This window comes from Triturus cristatus, chromosome 7 (assembly GCF_964204655.1).
Source record: "Triturus cristatus chromosome 7, aTriCri1.1, whole genome shotgun sequence".
NCBI classification, from domain to species: domain Eukaryota; kingdom Metazoa; phylum Chordata; class Amphibia; order Caudata; family Salamandridae; genus Triturus; species Triturus cristatus.
The window spans coordinates 425,508,479-425,530,546 of record NC_140590.1 but is presented as its reverse complement, the minus strand read 5'-3'; the positions used below and the strand labels follow the sequence as shown (position 1 = coordinate 425,530,546).

The 22,068-nt window shown below is 46.0% G+C and overlaps 1 protein-coding gene and 1 long non-coding RNA gene across 6 annotated transcripts in view; one reads left to right on the top strand and one right to left on the bottom strand.

The window, feature by feature from the left end:
• The window catches only part of LOC146809858 (uncharacterized), a 326,459-nt gene that overhangs the window by 147,853 nt on the left and 156,538 nt on the right, over positions 1-22,068 (bottom strand). The gene's annotated exons all lie outside the window — the stretch shown is intronic.
• The window catches only part of ABCC3 (ATP binding cassette subfamily C member 3), a 693,015-nt gene that overhangs the window by 558,779 nt on the left and 112,168 nt on the right, over positions 1-22,068 (top strand). Inside the window, exon 23 of the mRNA XM_085616719.1 lies at positions 11,220-11,530. Within this exon, the coding sequence (XP_085472845.1) occupies positions 11,220-11,530 (311 nt within the window). The remainder of the gene's footprint in view (positions 1-11,219; positions 11,531-22,068) is intronic.

Here is a 22,068-nt window from a genome sequence, read left to right as displayed (position 1 = left end):
CCTGCCGTGCCAGTCGGTTGTCTGCTGGGGAATGACATGGAGCACAACGCTTGGAAGGAGGTGGAATACCGGACTCACACTGAGATGCTGGGTACACCTGACTGGGCCTGTGTTAGCACAAGGTCCGCGACTACCCCGAAGAGGGAGTTCATTTCGGCTGGAGCCTGGAACAAAGGCCCAGCCAGCTGCAAGTCAAGGGAAGAACCGAGGACAGGAGGAGCCTGCCTCGGCGTCCCCACCCCGTAGGACGGATAGGCCACCGGAGGTGGTGGACCAGGAGTCTGCGGTGGGGGACGTTACCAACCTGGAGGACCTACCCATCCCGGCCGAGTGGCACGTGGAGGGAGGCCCGTCCAGGGAGGAATTCTGCCAGGGCCGGAGGGAGTGCCCTACCCTTGAGGGGCTGAGGCGACAGGCCGAAGCCCAGGCAGCAGGGAACGTTGAAGGGAACTACAGTGTTTACTGGGAGGATGGCCTCCTCTACAGTGAACCCAAGGCACCCCTACATGGATCGTCACGAGCCTTGGTAGTCCCTCAACGTTATCGAGCCTTCCTTCTGGAGTTGGCTCACGAGATACCATTGGCAGGACACTTGGGGCAAGACAAGACCTTCGCCCGTCTTGTCCCACACTTTTATTGGCCTCAGATGAAAGTGTCGTCCGATACCTACTGCCGGACATGTGTGTCTTGCCAAGCCAGTGGGAAAACAGGGGTGAAGCTGAAAGCTCCCCTGGAACCACTTCCTGTCGTTAGCACCCCCTTTGAAAGGGTGGGCATCGACATTGTGGGTCCGTTAGATCCGCCAACATCAGCTGGTCACAGGTTTATCCTGGTTCTGGTGGATCATGCCACACGGTACCCAGAGGCAATACCTCTGAAGACCATAACAGCACCTGTTGTGGCTAGGGCCCTGATGGGAATCTTTACCCGAGTGGGTTTTCCCAAGGAAGTTGTGTCCGACAGGGGGACCAACTTCATGTCAGCGTACATGCGGGCCATGTGGAAGGAGTGTGGAGTGACATACCGGTTCACCACTCCTTACCACCCCCAGACAAATGGTCTGGTGGAGAGGTTTAACAAAACCTTGAAGGGCATGATCAGAAGTCTGCCTGAAAGCCTGCGGAGGAAATGGGACGTCCTCCTACCCTGTCTACTCTTTTCCTACAGGGAAGTGCCACAGAAGGGAGTGGGCTTCAGCCCCTTCGAGCTTCTGTATGGGCACCCTGTACGTGGACCTCTCAACCTGGTGAGAGACGGATGGGAAAGAACTCCCAGAAAGCTTCCCCAGGATGTGGTGAGCTACATGCTGGCCTTCCGGAGCCAAATGGCTAAGTTGTGGAAGCAAGCTTCTGACAACTTGGAAGCCAGCCAAGCAGTGATGAAGGCATGGTATGACCACAACGCTCACCTGGTGGAGTTGGAGCCTGGCCAGAAGGTGTGGGTGATCGAACCAGGAGAGCTTAGTGCCCTCCAGGATCGCTGGTCAGGACCCTTTGAGGTGTTGGAGAAGAAGGGTAAGGCTACCTACTTGGTGGACCTGAAGACCCCTCGTCAGCCCCTGCGGGTGCTGCATGCCAACCGCCTCAAACCCCACCACGAGAGGCCCGAAGTCATCTTGATGATGGTGACTGACGGAGGAGAGGACGTGGAAAGCGAGCCTCTCCCTGATCTGTTTGCGTCTCAAGAGAAGGATGGGTCGGTGGAGGGAGTGATTCTCTCCCCATCTCTAACTCCTGAACAGCAGGAGGACTGTCGCCAGGTCCTGGGGCAGTACTCTTCGTTGTTCTCCCTTGTCCCGGGTAGGACTCACCTGTGCGTCCATGACGTGGACACAGGAGACAGCCCACCTGTGAAGTCCAAGATCTACCGGATGTCAGACAAGGTGAAGGCCAGCATTCATAGTGAAGTCACTAAGATGCTGGAGCTAGGAGTGATCGAACCTTCTAGCAGCCCCTGGTCCAGTCCGGTGGTGTTAGTACCAAAAGCTGCACCACCGGGTGCCCAACCAGAACTGAGGTTCTGTGTGGACTATCGGGGACTGAATTCAGTGACCAAAACTGATGCTCATCCGATCCCTAGGGCGGATGAATTGATTGACCGGCTGGGAGCTGCCCAATATCTAAGTACCTTTGACCTTACTTCAGGGTACTGGCAGATCTCTTTGACGGATGGAGCAAGGGAAAGGTCAGCCTTCTCCACGCCCAATGGCCACTACCAGTTCTGTGTGATGCCCTTTGGGCTCAAGAACGCACCTGCCACGTTTCAGCGCCTGGTAAACCAGATCCTCACCGGAATGGAGAGTTTCTCTGCTGCTTATCTGGATGACATAGCCGTCTTCAGTAACAGCTGGGAGGATCACTTGCGTCACCTGCAAGCTGTTCTCCAGGCCCTGAGACAAGCTGGATTAACGATCAAGGCCAGCAAGTGCCAGATCGGGCAGGGGTCGGTAGTTTACCTTGGACACTTGGTGGGTAGGGGAGCGGTGCAACCCCTCCAGGCGAAGATCGAGGCCATCATGGCCTGGGAACCCCCCAAGACACAGACTGAGGTCCGAGCATTCTTGGGCCTCACGGGATACTACCGCCGCTTCGTGAAGGGGTACGGTACCATCGTAGCCCCCCTCACGGAGCTCACGTCCAAGAAACAACCTCGACGGGTAGTCTGGACGGAGGCTTGTCAGCAAGCCTTTGTGAGATTGAAGAAAGCCATGTGCGAGGCCCCGGTCTTAAGGGCCCCAGACTTTTCCAAGGAGTTCATTGTCCAGACAGATGCATCAGAACATGGCATTGGGGCAGTGTTATCGCAACTCAACGAAGAGGGTCTGGATCAACCCGTGGTCTTCCTATCCCGGAGACTACTTCCCAGGGAACAGAAGTGGAGTGCAATAGAGCGTGAAGCCTTTGCAGTGGTATGGGCTCTGAAGAAGTTGCGGCCATACCTGTTTGGCTCGCACTTCCTGGTTCAGACCGACCACAGACCCCTTCGTTGGCTGATGCAAATGAAGGGGGAGAATCCCAAGTTGTTGAGGTGGTCTATTTCCCTACAGGGAATGGACTTTCAGGTGGAACATCGGCCTGGAGTGGACCACGCCAATGCAGACGGTCTCTCAAGGTATTTCCGCCTTAGTGATGAGAACTCCCAAGGGGTTGGGTAGCTCTCCCCACTTTCAGCTGGGGGGGACGCGTGTTAGACCTGTCAGCCCTTTGGGTGGTCCCTCCTCATCATTATTTATTTTGTCCCACTTTTGCCTCAAACCGTTTGAATTTTTCCTTTTTGGGAACCACCAGACTTTTTCGTGTTGCTACAGATTCAGGGAGCCATTTTATCTACCCCTGAAACTTCTGTCTGAGGGCCTGGAGCACAAAATGGTGGCCACCTGTGACATCACCAGCATCCACTGGAACCTACTAGCACCTTCCAGAACATTCCAGAACCCTGTGACCGTTGGAGGCGGTTTAGAATGTTGGTAAGCTAAGACAGAGAGTTGGCAGTTGGAGCTGGCAGTTGGCACCTGACTGGTGAGGAGAGAGCAGCAGAAACTTGAAGGAGGAAGGAGTGAAGCAGCAGGGGTGGAAACTTGTGCCTGGAGTGGGGTCCATAAACCCACCCTTGATACTAGTCCCTACTGACTGAGCCCAGCCTGGAGCCCTGTGTGGGAAGAAGCAAGAAAAACCATCCTAAGGACCTGGACAGCAGGAACAGGCCTTAGAAACAGAGAACAGCAAGATCCTGACCTGGAAACTGGTTTCCCTGGAGTCCGACGTCGAGTAGCCTGAGACCTGGAGCCCGAGGTGGAGAAGCGGCGCCGACTGGAAAGCGGACGTCGTACCCGGAGCCGCCAGAGGTCGAGAGAGGGCGCCGTCAGAGGTCGTGAGGAGTACCAGAGGTCGAGGAGGAAGTCACCCGAGGTCGAGTGAGCGGCGTCATCGGAGGAGTGAAGTCCGCCCTCCGGAGTCGTCGGAGACCGAGGTGAAGTGTACCGGAGGTCGGGAGTGAGGATCGCACTCCGGAGTCGCCGGAACCTGAGAGAATCGTGCCGGAGGTCGGGAGTGGAGGTCGCACTCCGGAGTCGCCGGAAACCTAAGGAGAGGAGCACCGGAGGTCGGGAGTGAGGATCGCACTCCGGAGCCGCCGGAAGTCGACATCGAGTCAAGGCCGGCCGACGTCATCGAAGTTGAGGTCGCCATCGGACCGGAGCCGCCCGAAGTCGACATCGAGTAAAGACTGCCCGACGCCATCGAATCAGAGGTCGAGATCGAACCGAGGCCGCCGACATCGAACCGGAGCCGCCTACCGGCGTCGTCAAGAACTGACATTGTGCCGAGGCCGCCGACATCGAACCGGAACCGCCTCACGGCGTCGACACGACTCCAGCGGCGTCGGAGCTTCAGAAAAAGGGCAGTAAGTGGAATAGAGGGCGCCAAAGGCCCTGTGGAATCCTAAGAGACTACTCTAGGGGTTAGAGAGGTGCTGGAACCAGCTGGACTGTGCCAGGGGTGAGCTGAGACTAATTTAGAGGGGTTGTGTAGAGTGAGAGAGCCAGGTCTCTGGTAATCCCCCCTTGATCTACCTCAGTTTAGGCCTCAGCCTTGTCCAAGCCAGGGAGTAGACACCCTCAAGCCTTCCACATCCCCACAAGCTGTACCTGGGCCAAATCAGCCCTTAGGAATTCAAATGTGATCTGATTCTATGAGTGTCACTGTCAGCTTTTAATTATTTATTAGGGGCACTGTATTTATTGTAATTAACCTATTTATTGCTTCACTGTATTTATTGGTCCACAGTATTTATTGATGCACAATATTTATTGGTTTACAGTATTTATTGCCTCAGAATATTTAATTGCCTGTATGTATTGCACTTATATTTATGCCTTCATTATTTATGATCACCCCTATTTATTGAATCATTAATCCAGTATTTATTTGACCTGCACTATTTAAAAAGTTTGTATATTGTGATTGTGTTATTATTTATCTAATCAGCAACTAAGAGAAAAAGAAGATAAAGAAAGATATTTTCATAATTTTTACGGTGTAGAGTCGTTTTTGGAACGGATGCACGCATGGTTATTGTTTGAGTATGTCGTATGCTTAGCACGGAGCCTGATTCCTGACCACTCGAGCCAAGCTACCCCAGTGTGTCTGGGAGAACACCACCACCCTTCCAGAGTGGGAGAGTGTTTTTCTAACAGATACTCAAAACCTTTGTGTGTCTAATTTAACATTCATTTCTTCCAGAACACTATTCCAAGCATTGTCTTTGTGAATGAAGTAAATATTAGATGATTAAAGCAACGTTTTATGCAGTAAAAAGCAAAACATATAGTAGCCTTCAAAATATGTTTTGCACATAAAACAAACTCATTTGCAAACTTTAGCAAACCACGTTGGAGGATCCTTTGTATACAACATGTATGCTCGTCATTGATAGTTTAGTGGCATTAGCAGATATTCTCTTTAATGCACAGCCTGACTACTAAGTTAGAACTTAAGGCAAATATGCAAAAGGTGAGTTTTATGGCTTTCTACTAAGAGTAGGTAATTATAAACCACTGAGGTTTGGCACTTGCAAATATTATTTTTGTAGAGAGAAATAAAAGTTAGGAAGTTTTCAAATTGCTCAACTTCACAAAAGCAAATTTCATTCAGTACACTCTAAAATACACCACCTAATCAAACAGAAAACCTTGCCTAAAACCCAATACAAGTATGCACCTCACTAGAAGAAAGGAGTCTGGTCTACCACATAGTACTCTTGGAAAAAACGACATACAGACTTTTCATGCAGGTGACTGAGAAACAAGCATTTGACTAGAATATAGAAGACAGACTTGTGAACCAGGAGACTCAAACCCAGGCATATCATTAGAAGTATTCTTACATATATTCCTAGCCATAGGTATGTGATGAAAGAATAAAATAAACCTCAGCTAGACAGGACACCAAGACAAGATTGTTTTAGCATTGTTCATAGTTACTCTTGGGCAGAATACAATAAAGCTCAGGTAGGCAGGGCACCAGGACAAGATTGTTTTAGCTTTGTTTGAGATGCCGGCACCCAAAATATTAGCCTGGGACCACCTGGTGAGCTCGTGAAGCATGTCAGCTAAGCGAAAATGTTAGAGCCAACTGCTGCTGCATTAAAAAGGTAGGGGGTCAATGAAAGTACAGGGGGGACCTGCGTATCTGTAGAGGAGTGTCTATACCCAACCCATGGTAGACATTCCACAGTATTTTAAGCTTCCCATCAATACAGTGGGGCAGTGTCTGACGAAACTGGTTCCTCTGACACATTCACATCATGGCTGTTCTCTCTGCATTATTTTCTTTAGTTTCAATCAAAGTTCTAAAGAAGGTGTTTGTTTCTGAGATACAAACAGCCAATGTCCCTTACCTGTAGAAAATATTACATGCCCTTACCACCATGGCTCACATTGCTGGCTGGCCAGGAAAAATGTATGTTGTAAGGCCTATGCTAAATAAGGCTGTCCTTCAGACCAGTGGCAAGTAATGATGTTTAAAAGAGGTGGAACAGAATACTTGCCCTGAATTCCAGTCCCTCTGATAAAATGTGGAGAAAATGAGAGAAACAGCTTGTAGGCTCTAAAAGAGTTTTTTCATGATGCATCAATGAAAACCTAACGCTTGGCATCAGTCGACCCCATTTTTCAGAATTAGGCTTGGGAGTGAACTCCAGTATACCACTGTCAGAATTTTGTCATTGGTGTCTCTCATGATGGCTGCCTCCTTATGTCCAGCATTACTCACAAAATGCCAGTAACAGAATTCTGTCATTTATGATAGTTGTCCAGCATGTCAAAAAGAACTTCCAGTATGTCAAGGCCAAGAAGGAAGGAGTCTGGCATTCCACTTTGTAGAATTCGAATCACATACCTACATAGAAGAGGAAATACTGACTTTTTACACAGGTAACAAGAAGCAGGCACCAGTCTAGAATATGGAAGACTGGCCCAGGAGACTTAAAGGCAGCCTTATTATAGTGTGATTTTCACATGGTTTAACCTCCACCCACTACTCTATTATGCCAATATTGCCCTCCCTTGGGTTATGAATTTCCTTCAGTATGCTAGCACCAGCATTTTGCTATGGATGCTCCTACATGCCAAAAATTACCTTCAGTGTGCCAGGGCCATCATTTTTAGGTCTCGCCTACGCATTGCGCATGAACTGCATATGAGACCTTTAGCCATCGTGCAGCTCGTTTTCCAAGCACATACTCGTGCTTGTGGTGGCATACAGCTTGCGGGAGTGCACAGCGGCGTACCACAAACACGAGTGTCTGCTTGGAAAAAGAGCTGACTGTGTGTGCACACACACACGCATGCACCACTCCCAGGCCAGCAAACACGCTCTGCTATTTTAAGTCCCTTCTCCTCTGTTCCTCTCGTTTCTCACACCTCTTCTTTTCTGTCTTCCCTTTTCTTTGATTCTTCTTTCTCTCATATCACCAATATCTTTATCTGTGATAACCACCTTTCCAGACCTCACTTTACACACTTCCCTTTTTCCTCTTCTTCTTTCCCATTGCATCCCCCACCTTTTATTTGTGATATCTGCCTTCTCCTCTGTTATTTTTTTAACCCGATTCTAATTTTGAGTTCGATGGCTTCGGAATCAACTGTTGTGTGTCCAATATCCTTCACTTGTTCTGCCTGCAGTCCAGCTAAAAATTGACAGTGAAACTATCAGATTTTTTTTCAGCATTGCCTTCTTGATGTTACTTAGTCAGAATTGCATTTGGACCTGCAATTGTGTTGTGAAAGTTGGTCTGTAAGTCCATTTTTGTCTAGCTGTATGCTTTTGTTTCAAGATGAGTTTTCATGTTATAGAGACAAGGGGCCCGATTCACAGAACTAACTTAAGACAAAATCCTAAACTTACTACCATTTTCGTATTCACAGAATGCACTTACTCATTTTGGGATTCACAGAAGACACTTACTCACTTCGGTATTCACAGAAGTTAGGAGTCCTAACTTTAGGACTCCTAAATGCCTTCTGTGAATACCGAAAGTCTTAAAATTAGGATTTTTCTCAGTTTAGGAGTCCTAAAGTTAGGAGTTCTAACTTTACTACTACTAAATTGAGAAAAATCCTAATTTTAAGACTTTCGGTATTCACAGCAGGCATTTAGGAGTCCTAAAGTTTGGAGTCCTAACTATACTACTACCAAACTGAGAAAAATCCTAATTTTAAAGCTTTCGGTATTCACAGAAGGCATTTAGGAGTCCTAAAGTTAGGAGTCCTAACTTCTGTGAATACCGAAATGAGTAAGTGCCTTCTGTGAATACCACAATGGTAGTAAGTTTAGGATTTTGTCTTAAATTAGTTCTGTGAATCGGGCCCTACGTGTGACTCTCCTGATGGGTGGCTGACAATCTGCCAGTCACTCGTATTACATGATTGCACCTTTTGTGATGTGTGATTTGTCACACACTAGATAGTTTTCTCACCCCTTGGATACATATTCGCATTTTGCTCCGCATGTGTTACCAAAAGACTCCGGAGACGGGAAAACTAATGAAGAGATGCGAGAGTTTGGCCAAGTGGTTGAGATGCCTGGGTTTCAGCTGCATTGTGTCGCAAGCTGACAGGCATGTTGTAAAACAAACACACATGGGGTGAAATTCGTTAAGTACATGTGCTTAATTCCCAGGCAGCGGTTCTGTCTCTGGCCTCAGAATGTCATATTACATGTCTTTGTTTGCATACTCCGGAGGTGGCAGCTGTGCCTTATTATAGGGTAGGCTGCCTCCCAGGATATAATTCCACACTGTGCATAATTCAGGCAGTTTTATTGTCAGGTTGTATCCTCGTGAGGCTTGTTGCACGTGTACCACAAACCCCGACGTCTGCCCACGATGCCTTCCTTGCAACCCTCATTTGTGTTGGCCTCCTGTATGGGGAGAAAGGGGAGGGAGGGTTTACATACTCGAGGCAGCATCTAATAGCTTTTATTTTTTCACCACACATACTTTCTTTCTCTGCGTGCCGCAGGCTTATAAAGCTGCACTTTGTCTGCTATGTGGTTTTGCATTGCTGCGGTGTAACTTGGAATTGAGTCCAGAGCCATGATTAAGGGGTTAAAAACCTCAGAGTGGAACTGAGCCCGACACTGGACTTATTGAGGCTGCTATATATGTTCTAACAAACAAAAACTTCATACAGGGGGCACGGTGTTTGCAGTAGCAAATGGTTACACACAGACTTGTGTTAAGCTACTTTAAAACAAACGCTGCTTGAGTTTCGCAGATTTTTTTCAAAGTCCACGAATTTCCTTTTATATTGTTCATCATAATCTTTTTTCCTCTCTCTAATTTCGTTAACAAAACCCAATAGCTCTATCTAAACACTTATAAGACCCCAAAGGCGAGACCTATTGGCTATGCCAATGCTTGTTTATGGGTGCCCTACACATGCCTGTGGTGCCCCCATATGCTTGGAACTAACAATAAGCCAGTGCCAGAACTTTGCCATTGGTACCACCTATATGCTGTGTGTGACCCACCTATCAAAAAGTCCCTCCAACATGTCAGAGCCAGCATTTTGTCATGGTTGCTGCCTCCCTCCCCTACATGATATGGTTGTCCTCCCTTATGTCTAAGAATGTCTCCAATGGTCTAGTGCCTGCAATTTTCCATTGATAGCCCACATACCAAGAATTACCTGCAGTAGGCCAGGTACTCTGTTTGTCCAAGTGTGCCAAGAAGAATTACTTTCAGTATGTCAGTGCTAGCACATGGTAATGTATGCCACTATTAACCCAAAATTACCTTGAGTATGCTGTGGCCAGCAGCAGACTCACAAGCACAACATATACTGGTGCACACACTCACACTCACTCCACCTCACTCACCCTTTCTAACTGACACTCCCTTACGCAGACTCTCTCACTCATACTCACCCCCTCACTTATTCTAACTCACTAAAACGTCCTCACTCACTCCCCTCACTTAGTCTTTCTCCTACTCACTCACTTTCACTCACACTCATCCATAGCTGCAACTGGGCAGGAATCATGTCCTAGAAAAAGGAACCAGCAATGTCAGTGTGATCAATGAGGGGCCAGACTGTGAAGTAGGAGCAGGATTAAAAAGACAAAGACCTATCTCTTGCCATCTTCCTGGTTGTGATAGGGCAGAAAGCACAGTTCTAACATAATCTGGGATAGGTCTTGAGATCCCACTCCTGCTGCTCTGTTGTTACATGGATGCACTGATAAGCACTGACAGCTGAATTGTACAGATATGAGGCATGCACAGCACCTCAGCTAACAAATGCGGATATCGCCTGTCTGAGGAGATGTAGCTGAACTACATGCCTCACACAAGTGTCAGCCCAACATTTATTTGCTGTGGCATGTGTTCTTAACTAGCACTTTTTAGTTAGATTGCATCTCAGCCCCTTCAAACCATCCTTCTCCTGCCCTGTAGATCGCAGGCATTGCTCATGAAATATTCACAAACATTTGCTAAATTAAATAATAGCAGTGTAGGCAAAGGCTATGAGCCTATGTAGCAGCTATCAGGTGGCAAGGCACTGACCAAACACACTACTTACCCCTCCCATCAGATACCGGTCAGTTCTTCAGACAATTTACTTTGGGTGTCATGATACTCCTAAAACTTTCAAAAATAGTTTCTAATATTGGTGGACTAAGTAACACACCATGGGTATACACTTTATGAAAAAAAGACAACTAACGAACTATGACTAGTTAAGACAGAGCTTTACCAACACTGAGGCCATGTCTAGCAATTGCCATATGTGGCAGATGGAAGCAGAATACAGTGCTACAAACCATTTACAAAGAAAGGAAAAGGATGAGTGACAGAGTGGCAAACCATTGAATTTGCTGCCAGTGTTAAGACAAATGATATATAATGTTGGACAAAACTAGGCCCAATGTCTGATAAGAGTAATGTAATTTACAATCGTCAAGATGAAAAATATAATGTATATATTAAATAGTGTCTGCTTCATATAGTGAATCTTTTTGTTATTTGACATCTTTGACAAAGTATAATATTTAATTTTTTAAGAATTTGTTTGTGTAAAGAATGTTAATAGTTGTTTAAAAAGATAGTAACATGTTAATAGATGTTTAGAAACCATTGCAATAAACTAAACCGTATTTTTCTGAAGCAGAGCTGAATGAAAATTTTGATTACCTGTTGGAAATTTCTTCTTTTCATAGGGGTACTGGTGATGATATCCTCCTTCACATTGGGCATGGCAGGAATTGGTGCAGCTCGAAAGCTTCATGAAACCTTGCTTCATAACAAATTGTGCACCCCACAAGCCTTCTATGACACCACTCCTATTGGCCGAATCATCAATCGGTTTTCCAAGGATATTTATGTCATCGATGAAGTCATACCACCCACCATTCTGATGTTTCTGGGAACCTTCTTTACTTCTTTTTCCACCATGATTGTAATTATATCCAGCACACCTCTCTTTGCTGTTGTTATTGTACCACTAACCTTTGCCTACATCTTTGTGCAGGTAGGTTGTCACCATCGTACATGTAGCTGGTTTTATACAGTGTTATAATAATATTAAAACAAATCAAAAATGTTAGTTGATAACTATTGATAAACTGGATATGGAAAAAAGGATGGTTTCTATAGAATGGAAGATGAGTCTTTGTTTTCTTTTATTTGCTATTTTTTTATTGGGTGTTTGGTAAAGGCAAATTCTATTGTGATGTAAATGTAGATTCAGTACAAAATATCTTTGCTTTTAGAATGTCATTGGAAAACAAACCTAAACCATACCATATTGTGAACCTCATGCAAACTAACTCATCTTTTACATGAAATGCCCATATATTAATGCATATTACCCATGCACAAGGGGAAGCAAGACTGCATCTTGGAGAGGGTGCCTTCTTTAATTAAAGTGTGTTAATTTAATTATGAGTCCATTATGTCAGATAGGATTCCAGGGCTTGTATTGTTTACTTCTAGGGTCTGTCATGCCTCGAATGGTGGGCTAGGGCAGAACATAATGCCTTAAATAGCCTAGGGACACTGCCACTGCAGCCTAGAGACCCTGTGTGTGCTGACAGGCCTCTGGGTCAGGAGCTTCAGCAGCTATATCTAGCAGGTTCTGACATTGGCATCTAATTTAAATGTGGCAGGGGTGCCAAGGGTTTGGTGATGTGGTTGCTCTACCATCTTATTTGCTGCACTCCCATTCAACCAAACTCTAAATTTCTCTCCTAGTGTTACGCATTTAATGTAATTGGTCGTTTCATAAGATTATATATTATTGTGTATTATGAGGGTTTAATGTACTAAAACCCTACTAGATTGTTTTCCTGAAAAGATGCTATCTCTCAGGGAGATGATGGTGATGTGTGAAACCATCTGTTATATTAGGACATCTCAAATTGCCCTGAAGCCTTTATATAATAATTTATAGATCAGTATATGAAATAAAAATAGATGGATTGAGACAAAGAGTAGTAGAAGTAGTAGCCCAGCACTTCAAAGGACTGAGTTGAAAAGGTTGTGATGGAGAAGTATGGTCTCCTGATTTTGTAGATAATGGCTAATCCTCGGTCTTATACGCATTGAAGGTATTTGTAGTAACCGAGCATATGTTCTTAGAGAACTGTGTTAGTGGGGGTGAGATTTGGGATTTTGTAATAAATAAGAAATCAGTTTTGTGGGTGACGATGTTATCAGCCATGAGAAAAATGGAACAGTATACACCAAGGAGGATGAGGGTAGTGGGATGTGATAGAGGTAAGTGTATGTGTGAGACATACATGAAGCTTGCAATGTGATAAAATGTTTATGGGCAGGTACGTTGTTAATAAGAATGGTCAATAATATTTGCTGCTACAGGAACGATTGGTACTCCATGTTACACGTGGCGTGGAGACATTATTTTCTTGTGTGGAAGCAGCGTGTTCGCAGCATGTGTTGCTGTTGTCACAGATGCTCACCCACTCTGGCCATATAGAGTTGGGCTTCAATATTTGTAAATCATTTTCAAGTCACAAGATTCACTGTGACTCCTCTCTTATTTAATGTGTTAGAAATGGGTGTCTTTAGGTGGCAGGTTGTTACCCTTGGGACCCATCTTCCTAGTCAGGATAAGGGAGTTACACTCCTAAAATAACCACAGCTCACCCCCTTGGTAACTTGTTCTGAGCAGTAAGGCTTATCTCAGAGGCATTGTGTAAAGCATTTGCACATAATATACAGTAATACAGTGAAAACACAACAAAAGGACACCATACCAGTTTTAGAAAAATTAACCAATATTTATCCGTGTAAAACAACACCAAAACTATAGGAATCCAACATACACTTAAAAAACTGTTCCTTGAAGTCGATAGCTCCATCCGGGGCTATCACGGCATCAGAAACACACAAATCCCATAGTTCTGGCTGACAGTGACATCGCAGGCCAGCTACGGTGTTGGGAAGACCCGCTAAACAGTATCTTTCGGGGACCTTGCAAAGAGCTCCAAAGAGCCTGTGTCCGCAGGCGTCAGTTTCATAGGTCGGTGCAGGAGTCACTGGGCCCTTGAAGTCACACGCATTGCAGGTTGAATTCCACGCAGTTGAATTCGGGAGCGCCGGTGTCAGCGAGCGTCAGACCTGTGGTGTGAAGTGCAGCGGCGTGGAGCCCTAAGGTCACGGTGCAGACTATGATAGTTGCCCAGCGGCATCAGTGAGACCAGGGCTGTGGTGCAAAGTGAGATGGTGCTCTTTGCGGTGTTGGCATGTCACGGTGCAGCCAGCATCGTTTTCGAAGCGCTGTAGTCGGCTGACAAACTGGAGTCAATGTAGGTGGGCCAAGGCTGCGGTGTGTGATGGGGCGGTGCTTCATTTAACTTATAAGCGAAGCCCCCAAACCACGGTGCAGGCAGCGGCATCCATGTCAGTGTGAAGCGACGTTATCAGGGATACCAGGGCGGCAGAGTGAAGCGAGGTGGTGCTGACTGCGGTGCAAACAGGTCACGGTGTATGGAGCTGCTCGGTGATGGCGTCAGACGGCAGCGTCATTAAAAGCAAGGTTGTGTACGAGATGCAGCCGTGCCCTCTGCAGTGCCTTCAGGTCACGGAGCGGGTGGCGGCATCATTTACAGCATCAGGTTGCTTTTTTCTGTTGCAGCCCAAAACACACAGTTCCAGGGGCTAGTAGCAGATGAACTTGAACTTTGCTGTTCCAGAGATTTCTTGAACAGATGGCAAGCTCGACCTCAAGTCGTAAGAGACACTCTGGAAAATAGGATGCAGAAAGTCCAGTCTTTTCACTGCCCAAGACAGAAGCAGCCACTGCAGCCAACACAGCAAAGCACACAGCAAAGTGGTGGTCTCCAGCTCTTCTTCTTGGCAATTTTCTTTATCCAAAAGTGTTCCAAAGTTCTGGGGTCAGGGCTTCAATATTTATACCACATTTTCCTTTGAAGTTGGTACAAACAAAGTTCCTCGGGCACACATAAACCAATTTAGCCTGGCTCAGGCCAGGTGTAATGACAAATTTAGATCTCCCCTGGACCAAGGAATGTACCGTCACTTTCCCAGGAAGAGAATATCAGTTCCAAACTTATGGAATATAACATATACACAGCACTTCCTATGGTGGGCAAACTTTCAACACTCCCCCAAAGGCAAGGCAAGAAAACAATATATACACAGACTTTGCACATCACTTGCCAGGATTAGAAAGAAATAGGAAGGAAAGGAGAGAATCAGTAAATAATCAAGAGACAGCTAGTAGCAGAGACACCTCACCTAATGCTCCATCATTTCAGCCCACTTTGTTCAAGGGGAGTCCATTGCTTGAACCAGGCGAAAGCTCAGAGGTGACACCACTTTCCGTGACAACACGTCTGCTCCACGGATGAACTCCCACCAGGCCAGTGTAGACTCCCCTTTTTAATACACATTCAAAACACAGCGAAGCTTCTAGCAAGCTCTGCCCCCTAGTTCTCATGAGAGCCTGTACCAGCTTGCTCCAAGGTCACAGCAATGGTTGATCAGGCCCTTGCTATGGCTACGAGTCAAACCATGTACATTCCTCTGATAAGAACCAGTTCTCTCTAGTCAGTAAAAACAGGAGGAAAGCAAAACATGCCCTCTTCTTCATGCAGGCACAGAAAGTTAGTTAAGCCATGCACACAAAGGCCCAAAGCGCTGTTGGAATCAGAAAAGCAAGGATGACATAAAATCATGTCAAAGGAGCACCTATAATTCTCATCCACACAACTAACAAGCACCACTGTGCACACAGAAAAGTTTGAAGCAAGGTAAAGTCAGAAGGCAGAATGACATTAGACCACGTCAAAGCCAATAGGTCAAAATCATAATTCACCTAACCCAAATAACATTATACACTTAATCCCTCAGTTTACAACATTGAGCACATGTGTGCACCACCACCCACAAGACTGCACCTTAACATCCCATACCTTCTATTCTTGGAAAGACTATTCGACTAAAAGACAGAAGAAAAGCAGGCATATGCAAACCCATCCTACATTAAGGCTAAGATAACATAACACACTTAAGTCAGTACAAAATGGTGGTGGTTGAGGGTCATCATAGGGTGTCAGACCACAAAAGTGGCTCATTCACCACACCAGGCTCACCACAGGAGGTGGAGACATCTTTGTGAGAGGCAGCCAAAGTCCATTCAGGTGCCAGGAACAACTCCTCCAACTACTCTAAAAGCAGCCAGGTCTATTCAGGCTGGCTATGAGTCACCCAGGAAAGGCAGGACACTCCCCCTTGTGTCTGTCTAGGGTGAATGCACATCCTCTGTTCCTGCCGCTCTAAACCAAGACAGGAATACACAAAAGGCAGAGGTACACAGGATGATTAAGCAAGAAAATACCCACCTTTTAAAAGTGACATTTCCAAACACACACAACATAAAAATCATCTTCGCTAAAAGATGTATTTTTAAATTCTGAGTTTAGGCATACTAAATTCCATTTCTCAATCTTATCTCAATGGAGAGTCATGCCAGTAAAAAGTTACAAAACAACTCCCATGTTAAGCCTATGGGACAGACAGCTTTTCAATAGTGAAAAACAAAATGTACAGTATTTCACTATCAGGACATGTCACACATACCAGCACATGTCCTACCTTTCCCATACACTGCACCCTGCCCATGGGGGTACCTAGGGCCTACCTTAGGGGTGCCTTACATGTAAGAAAAGGGAAGGTTTAGGTCTGGCAAGTGGGTGCACTTGCCAGGTCGACATAGAAGTAAAACCTGTGCGCACACACTGCAGTGGCAGGTCTGAGACACCTTCGAAAGGTTACTTGTGTGGCTGATACAACCAGTGCTGAAGTCCACTTGTAGCAGTTGATTAACAGGCCATGGGCACACACAATGCACTGTACTAGGGGCTGACTAGTAAATCAAATATCCAAATCATGGAAATACCAATGCATAAACACAATTTACAGTAGGAGCACTTGCACTTTAACACTGAACACCAGCAAGAAAGGGCACAGAGACACTAAGCCAACAAAAATGCCCAGAGCACCATCAAAACAAGGAGATCAGAAAGCAATAAGCAAAAAGACAGGGGAAACATGCCAGGTCTACCTGTTGGCAAAGTGCTTGAGCACTGGCTTCATGTTAGATTTTTTTTCGTTCATAGGGGTCGGACATGTACTACTGGGGCTACTAATTTTGTGGTGTTCTCCCTGCTTTTCGCTCGGGGCGAGATGCTGCCGTTCAATTTCTATTTAAAAAAATGCAGATTTTTAAAAAAAGACTTCATTTGACATATTCCTCTTGTTGACCACCTCCTGGGACCGACGTCTGACCATTAAGACCTCGGGCCCTCTTCAGGGCTTCTTGCCCCTTGTCTTCCCTGCAAACAATGCATCAGAGGTGATTGGGGAGGGACTGTCCCTAGTTCCTCCCCAAATATCTGTGGGCTGATCACCCAGAGTTTTGAAACCTTTGCCTCTCCCCGATGACACCACATGCCAAGCCTGCCTCACCTTCTTCTTGAAGAAGACCCTCAGTATCAACTGGAAATAAGGTGGGCTCATCAGAAGATGCAGCAACAAGTCCCAGATCAGACCCATGACATCATCAGGTGACAGGCCCTGCTCAGTGTTGAGGAAAGTGAGGACTCAGGCCCTTTGCACATTCCGTCCCATCAGCTATCGCGCAGTCCCGTTTCTGCTGCCTTTTGTTTCTGGATGGCACTGACCAAAGGATATGGTGCAGATGTTGCTCCCAACCTCTGGCATCGACCTTTTTTGCCCGACAAGCCATAAGATTATTCACAAATCTCAAGCACTTTCGAAGCTGAAGCTACCTCCTTCACCAGTACAGAGGCCAACCTCCATCACAAGGGTTCCATCTACTCCAAAACCACAATCAACAGCAAAGCCACCATCGACACTGGGGATTCCATTGATGGTGACACCAACAACTCGGCGCAATCTTTCCTTATGAGACTGCAGGAGGAGTTGGATGCTAGGCAAAAAGGTATTTTCCTCCATTCCCAAACAGAGAGTATCTCAACAATGCTCCTTCTAACAAGTACTTCAGAGAATTTGCCTCAGAAGATAAAACTAGATTTGAGGTGTAGCTGGCTATGGCGCTCCCTCCAACTTCTAAGCCTAAACAATACATGGACAGGGGCACTAACCCTGTTCTCTATGTTGCACCTCCACTTCCTGCTCCACCCCTACCTCCTCCACCACCAATGCCACCTCCTATGGCTCCACTCACTAGAGGATTCCCCCATTCCTCCTATGAGGCCCTTTTGGCCCTGTAGAACCTTATGAGGCAGCATTCGACTCAGTGTCCATAGAAGACCCATGGGACGACTACAATGCCTTTACCCCTGGGGATTCAGACCTGGATTATTCCTGTTAAGACATCTCCCCCACGGTCGAGACCATGGGCTTCCACAAGGTAAGACACTTTCCACAATGTAGACTTGCATATCCTCCAAAAGGAAGATATTATCATTGTGGATTCCCTCTCCAAGTCTGAGACAACTGTCCAGTTCCTCCCCATGCTGAAGAGCATTCTATAGTCAACCCCTAACACCTTTAAAGAACCTGTCAAGGCCAGGGTGGTATCACCATGGGTAACAAAAATGGCAAGCCTTCTTCCAACAACTTGTTTGACATCAAGGGACATGTCCAACCACCCCCCCCCCCCTTGCCCATCCAGCATGCAAGTGGGCTTCCGCTCCAGTCACAGGCCATGCTTTCCCACCCGATAAGGTGAACAAAAGGCTGGATGTTTCTGGTAACATAGTATTTTGGCCTCCTTTCCCGATATGGCAGCTCTCCATGGGATGAGATACAAAAAGTAGTCTAGCATCTCCTGGAAGAATTAAAAGAGAGGGGGAGAAGATTGTTGTAGATGGGAAACTATCCCTGATGCCACCATGCTCCGCTCCCTTGATGCAGGCAACACTGCATCACGGGGAGCCAACATGAGCATCCTCATTAGATGAATTACCTGCTCCAAATCTCAGGCTTCACGGTGGTGCTCATGCAAAATCTGCACAACCCGCCCTTGTATGGAGGTTGATCAGATATAGAAAAAGTCAAAAAAGATATCTCCTATGGGTTGCTTTCAGAAACACTATAGGGCAGGCCATAAAGCAGCTGTCCCAGTCCCTACTCCCTCATGCCAAAACCAGCAGCAGACATAATATCAGCGAACTGAATGAGGGTACACGAGGGGTGCCTATAGGACCAGTAATATGAGGTAGGGGCAAAGAATGTTGCTGTAAAGGGGCCTTCACATCAAAACATTGACTTCCCTCATCTCCCCTCCAATCACATGACACCTTGTGGGAGAAGATTGCAGGATTTCTTTTCATGCTGACATGAAATTGTATCACACAAGTGGGTATTAGTGGTGGTTCACCATGGCTACTGCCTAGAACTTCTCACACCCAACATAGTACCTCGCAAACACACCCTCAGACAGCAACCGTGTCATCCTTCTGCAGAAGAGTTAAAAGCACTCTTCCAATAAAGATTTATAGAGCCAGTGGCCCCACTCCAGCGGGGCAAGGAGGCTTACTCTCTTTAATTCCTTATCCCTCAAAAGAACTGTTCCCTTAGGTCCCTAAATCACTACATCCTTTCCGAACACTTTCATATGGTAACACTACAGGATGGTATCCCTCTGCTTTAACAAGGTGATTAAATGATGGTATTAGAGCCCGAGGACTCCTACTTCCACAGCCTCATGCATTCTGTCCCCCACGCTAACTTTGCTTCATTGTAACTGGCAATCTTTATCAATTCAAGGTACTTCCCATCTGCATCATCCTTTGCTCGAGCAGTATTGAGAAAGCATGTAGCAGTAATAGCTGCTCACCTGCAGAGGAGGAGGAGGCATCCATGTTTTCCCATACCTCGCAATTGGCTGATCAGTAGTGCAAGCAAACACCAGTGCCTAGCAGATAATTAGGCTATCATCGCACTTTGACACACTTCCTCTCAGTCAGAGCAAAGTAGTACTAATAAAGCCGGACAACATGAAGAGCAGTGTACTACCTGCAGAAACAGTGCGATATCCACATTCTCCCCCTTCATTACTAACTGAAGACCAGGCATTTGATAATCCAAATTCACATTAATCTCATGGTGGAATACCTTCTGGGGGGAGGTGGACAACAACTTAGCCGACCTGCTCAGCAGGACGCATCAACTAGTCTAGGAGCGGGAACTCCACCCACCTTAATTTTAATGCTAGTGTATACTACAAATAGACAGTTTGCCACCCCAACAATGCAAAATTCCCAAACGCAAACTCCAGCTAATGACATTCACAGTCTATGGGCAATGTAGTATGAATAAGCTGGTCAGGTATCTTTCACAACACAATGTATAGAGGGGGGACGGGGAGCTATTAGAAAAAGATGAGGTCCAGTACCAATGTTCCCAAGAACTAACGTAGTACTCACTAGGGGGTGACTGTTAATAAAAAGAGAGAGAAAAAGAAGAAAGTAAACCTATTATTGTTGAAAAGGTATCGAAGTGGTCTCTTGGGTTTTAGATGAAGGGAGGGTAATCTCTCCATCTGAATATAGTGCCCTCACACTTGCGAGTGTCATGCTTCATCATCCGGCGTTGCTTCTCGTGTGGGTGGCGCTGCTGTCCTCCACGGGCCCCGAGAGAGGGCTCTTTAACAGAGATCTTTTATGGAGATGCCGCAGATGTGCATGTGTGTGTGTGGGCCTAAAAAGAGTGGGTGTAAAGGTATCTTTGCCTACGCTTTTTCACCTCTCCCACTCCTTCCATTCATTGTCTGGAAGATGCGGCAAGCCCTCTTAATTTTGTAACCCCCACCTGTAGTCAGACTGCTCCGTTACTCTGTACTCCTCAACCCCCATGAGTAGCTCCCCAACATGCTGAACCTTCTTGCCAGGAGCCACGGCTAAATCAAGTATCCATGCTCAAAACAGCTCAATATAGGGATATGGCACCTGAGGGCCTAGATTTCTGCTGCCTACTTCTCCCACAAGAATGCATGTACATCCTACGGGAGTCTCATAGACCTACTTCACTAGCCTGTCACGCACCAAAGTGGAAAGATTTGTTAATTATTGCATCCCTAAACACCAGGATACCCTGAAACCATTGTTCTTAATATCATTTGCTACTTGCTTCACCTGCAAATATCATGACTCGCCTACACCTTCACAAGGCTTCATTTGGCAGCCATAGCCACTTATGTGGAAAATAGGGAAAATTACCCACTTTTCCGCTTACCAGTGGTTAAAGCCTTTATGGTGATCTCAAGAGGATCATCCCCCTTCGGAGTCCCCACCGCACCTGTCTGGAACCTTAATATAGCTGTTGCTGGACTCAAGAGACCTATTTTTCAGCCTTTGCACTCTTACCTTCTCCAGTACCATTACTGGAAAGTATTTTTGTTTGTAGCCATAACGCCTCTCAGATGTATTAGCGAGCTCCAAGCCCTTACACTACAAGAACCCTTCATTCAAGTTAAAAAGGCCAAAGTGGCACTCCAAATTAAACCAAAGTTCTTTCCAAAGGTGGTTTCTCTTTTTCAATTTAATCAAACCACAGAGATCCCAGTCTTTTTTCCTCAGTCAGATTCTATATCAAAACGAGCCTGTCAAATGGGGTCTCATGTACTACCTTGACATGATGCAAGCTCATATCCAAAGTAGACATCAGCAGGTGAATAGTCAATTGTGTCTAAACTTGGTATCATAAATCTAAAAGAGCTCTCCCTGTTAGCCCTAGGGCACACTCTACATGCAAGAAGGCATCAACCATGGATTTTCAAGGCAATATTCCATTAGTCGATATATGCAAAGCACATGCCTGGTCAACCCTACACATCTTCACACAACATTATTGTGTCTACATTTTAGCCAGACAACATGCAATGGTTGGCCAAATGGACCTTCAGACATATCCCTCATCAACATGCTAGCCAACGCTTGTTGAGGAGTACTGCTTTACAGTCTATACAGTTATACCAAAACAACAACGTCTAAGCTGGATATCATTTTTAGAAAGGCCAAATATTTTAGTGATATAAATCACAAAGGGAGGGGGGAAAAAAAGGGAAGGGAGACCAAAGGAACATAGAAAAGAATAGTATATTGTAGGTAGTTTTTACAGCACTACAGTACAATAAAAGTACAAATGACCAAAAGCACACAAGTGAGCACTGGGCGTGCTAGTGATAGTGAACGGCGCAGTGACACAATGAGTGAAAAACAGCGTGAACGGCGCAAATTAAGATAATAACAATGTGATCAAAAGGAATAATTATATACAATCTGCTATGGATACATTTTTTTCTCAATGACCACAAATAAGCCAAAAAGTTCTTTGCTGGGTTTTGTCGACGGCGTTTCAGCCTGGTTGGTTTCAGGCCATCATCAGGACAATGGTCATAGTTTTAACGTGTGCTGGGCGTAGTACAACTAAAGTACAAGGAATCCTTTGAGATTGGTGAAAACGGACATAAATCAGCGTCTGATCAGTCGTTCATGCACTTAAGGAACAACATCTGGAGTTTGGAAAGTAGCC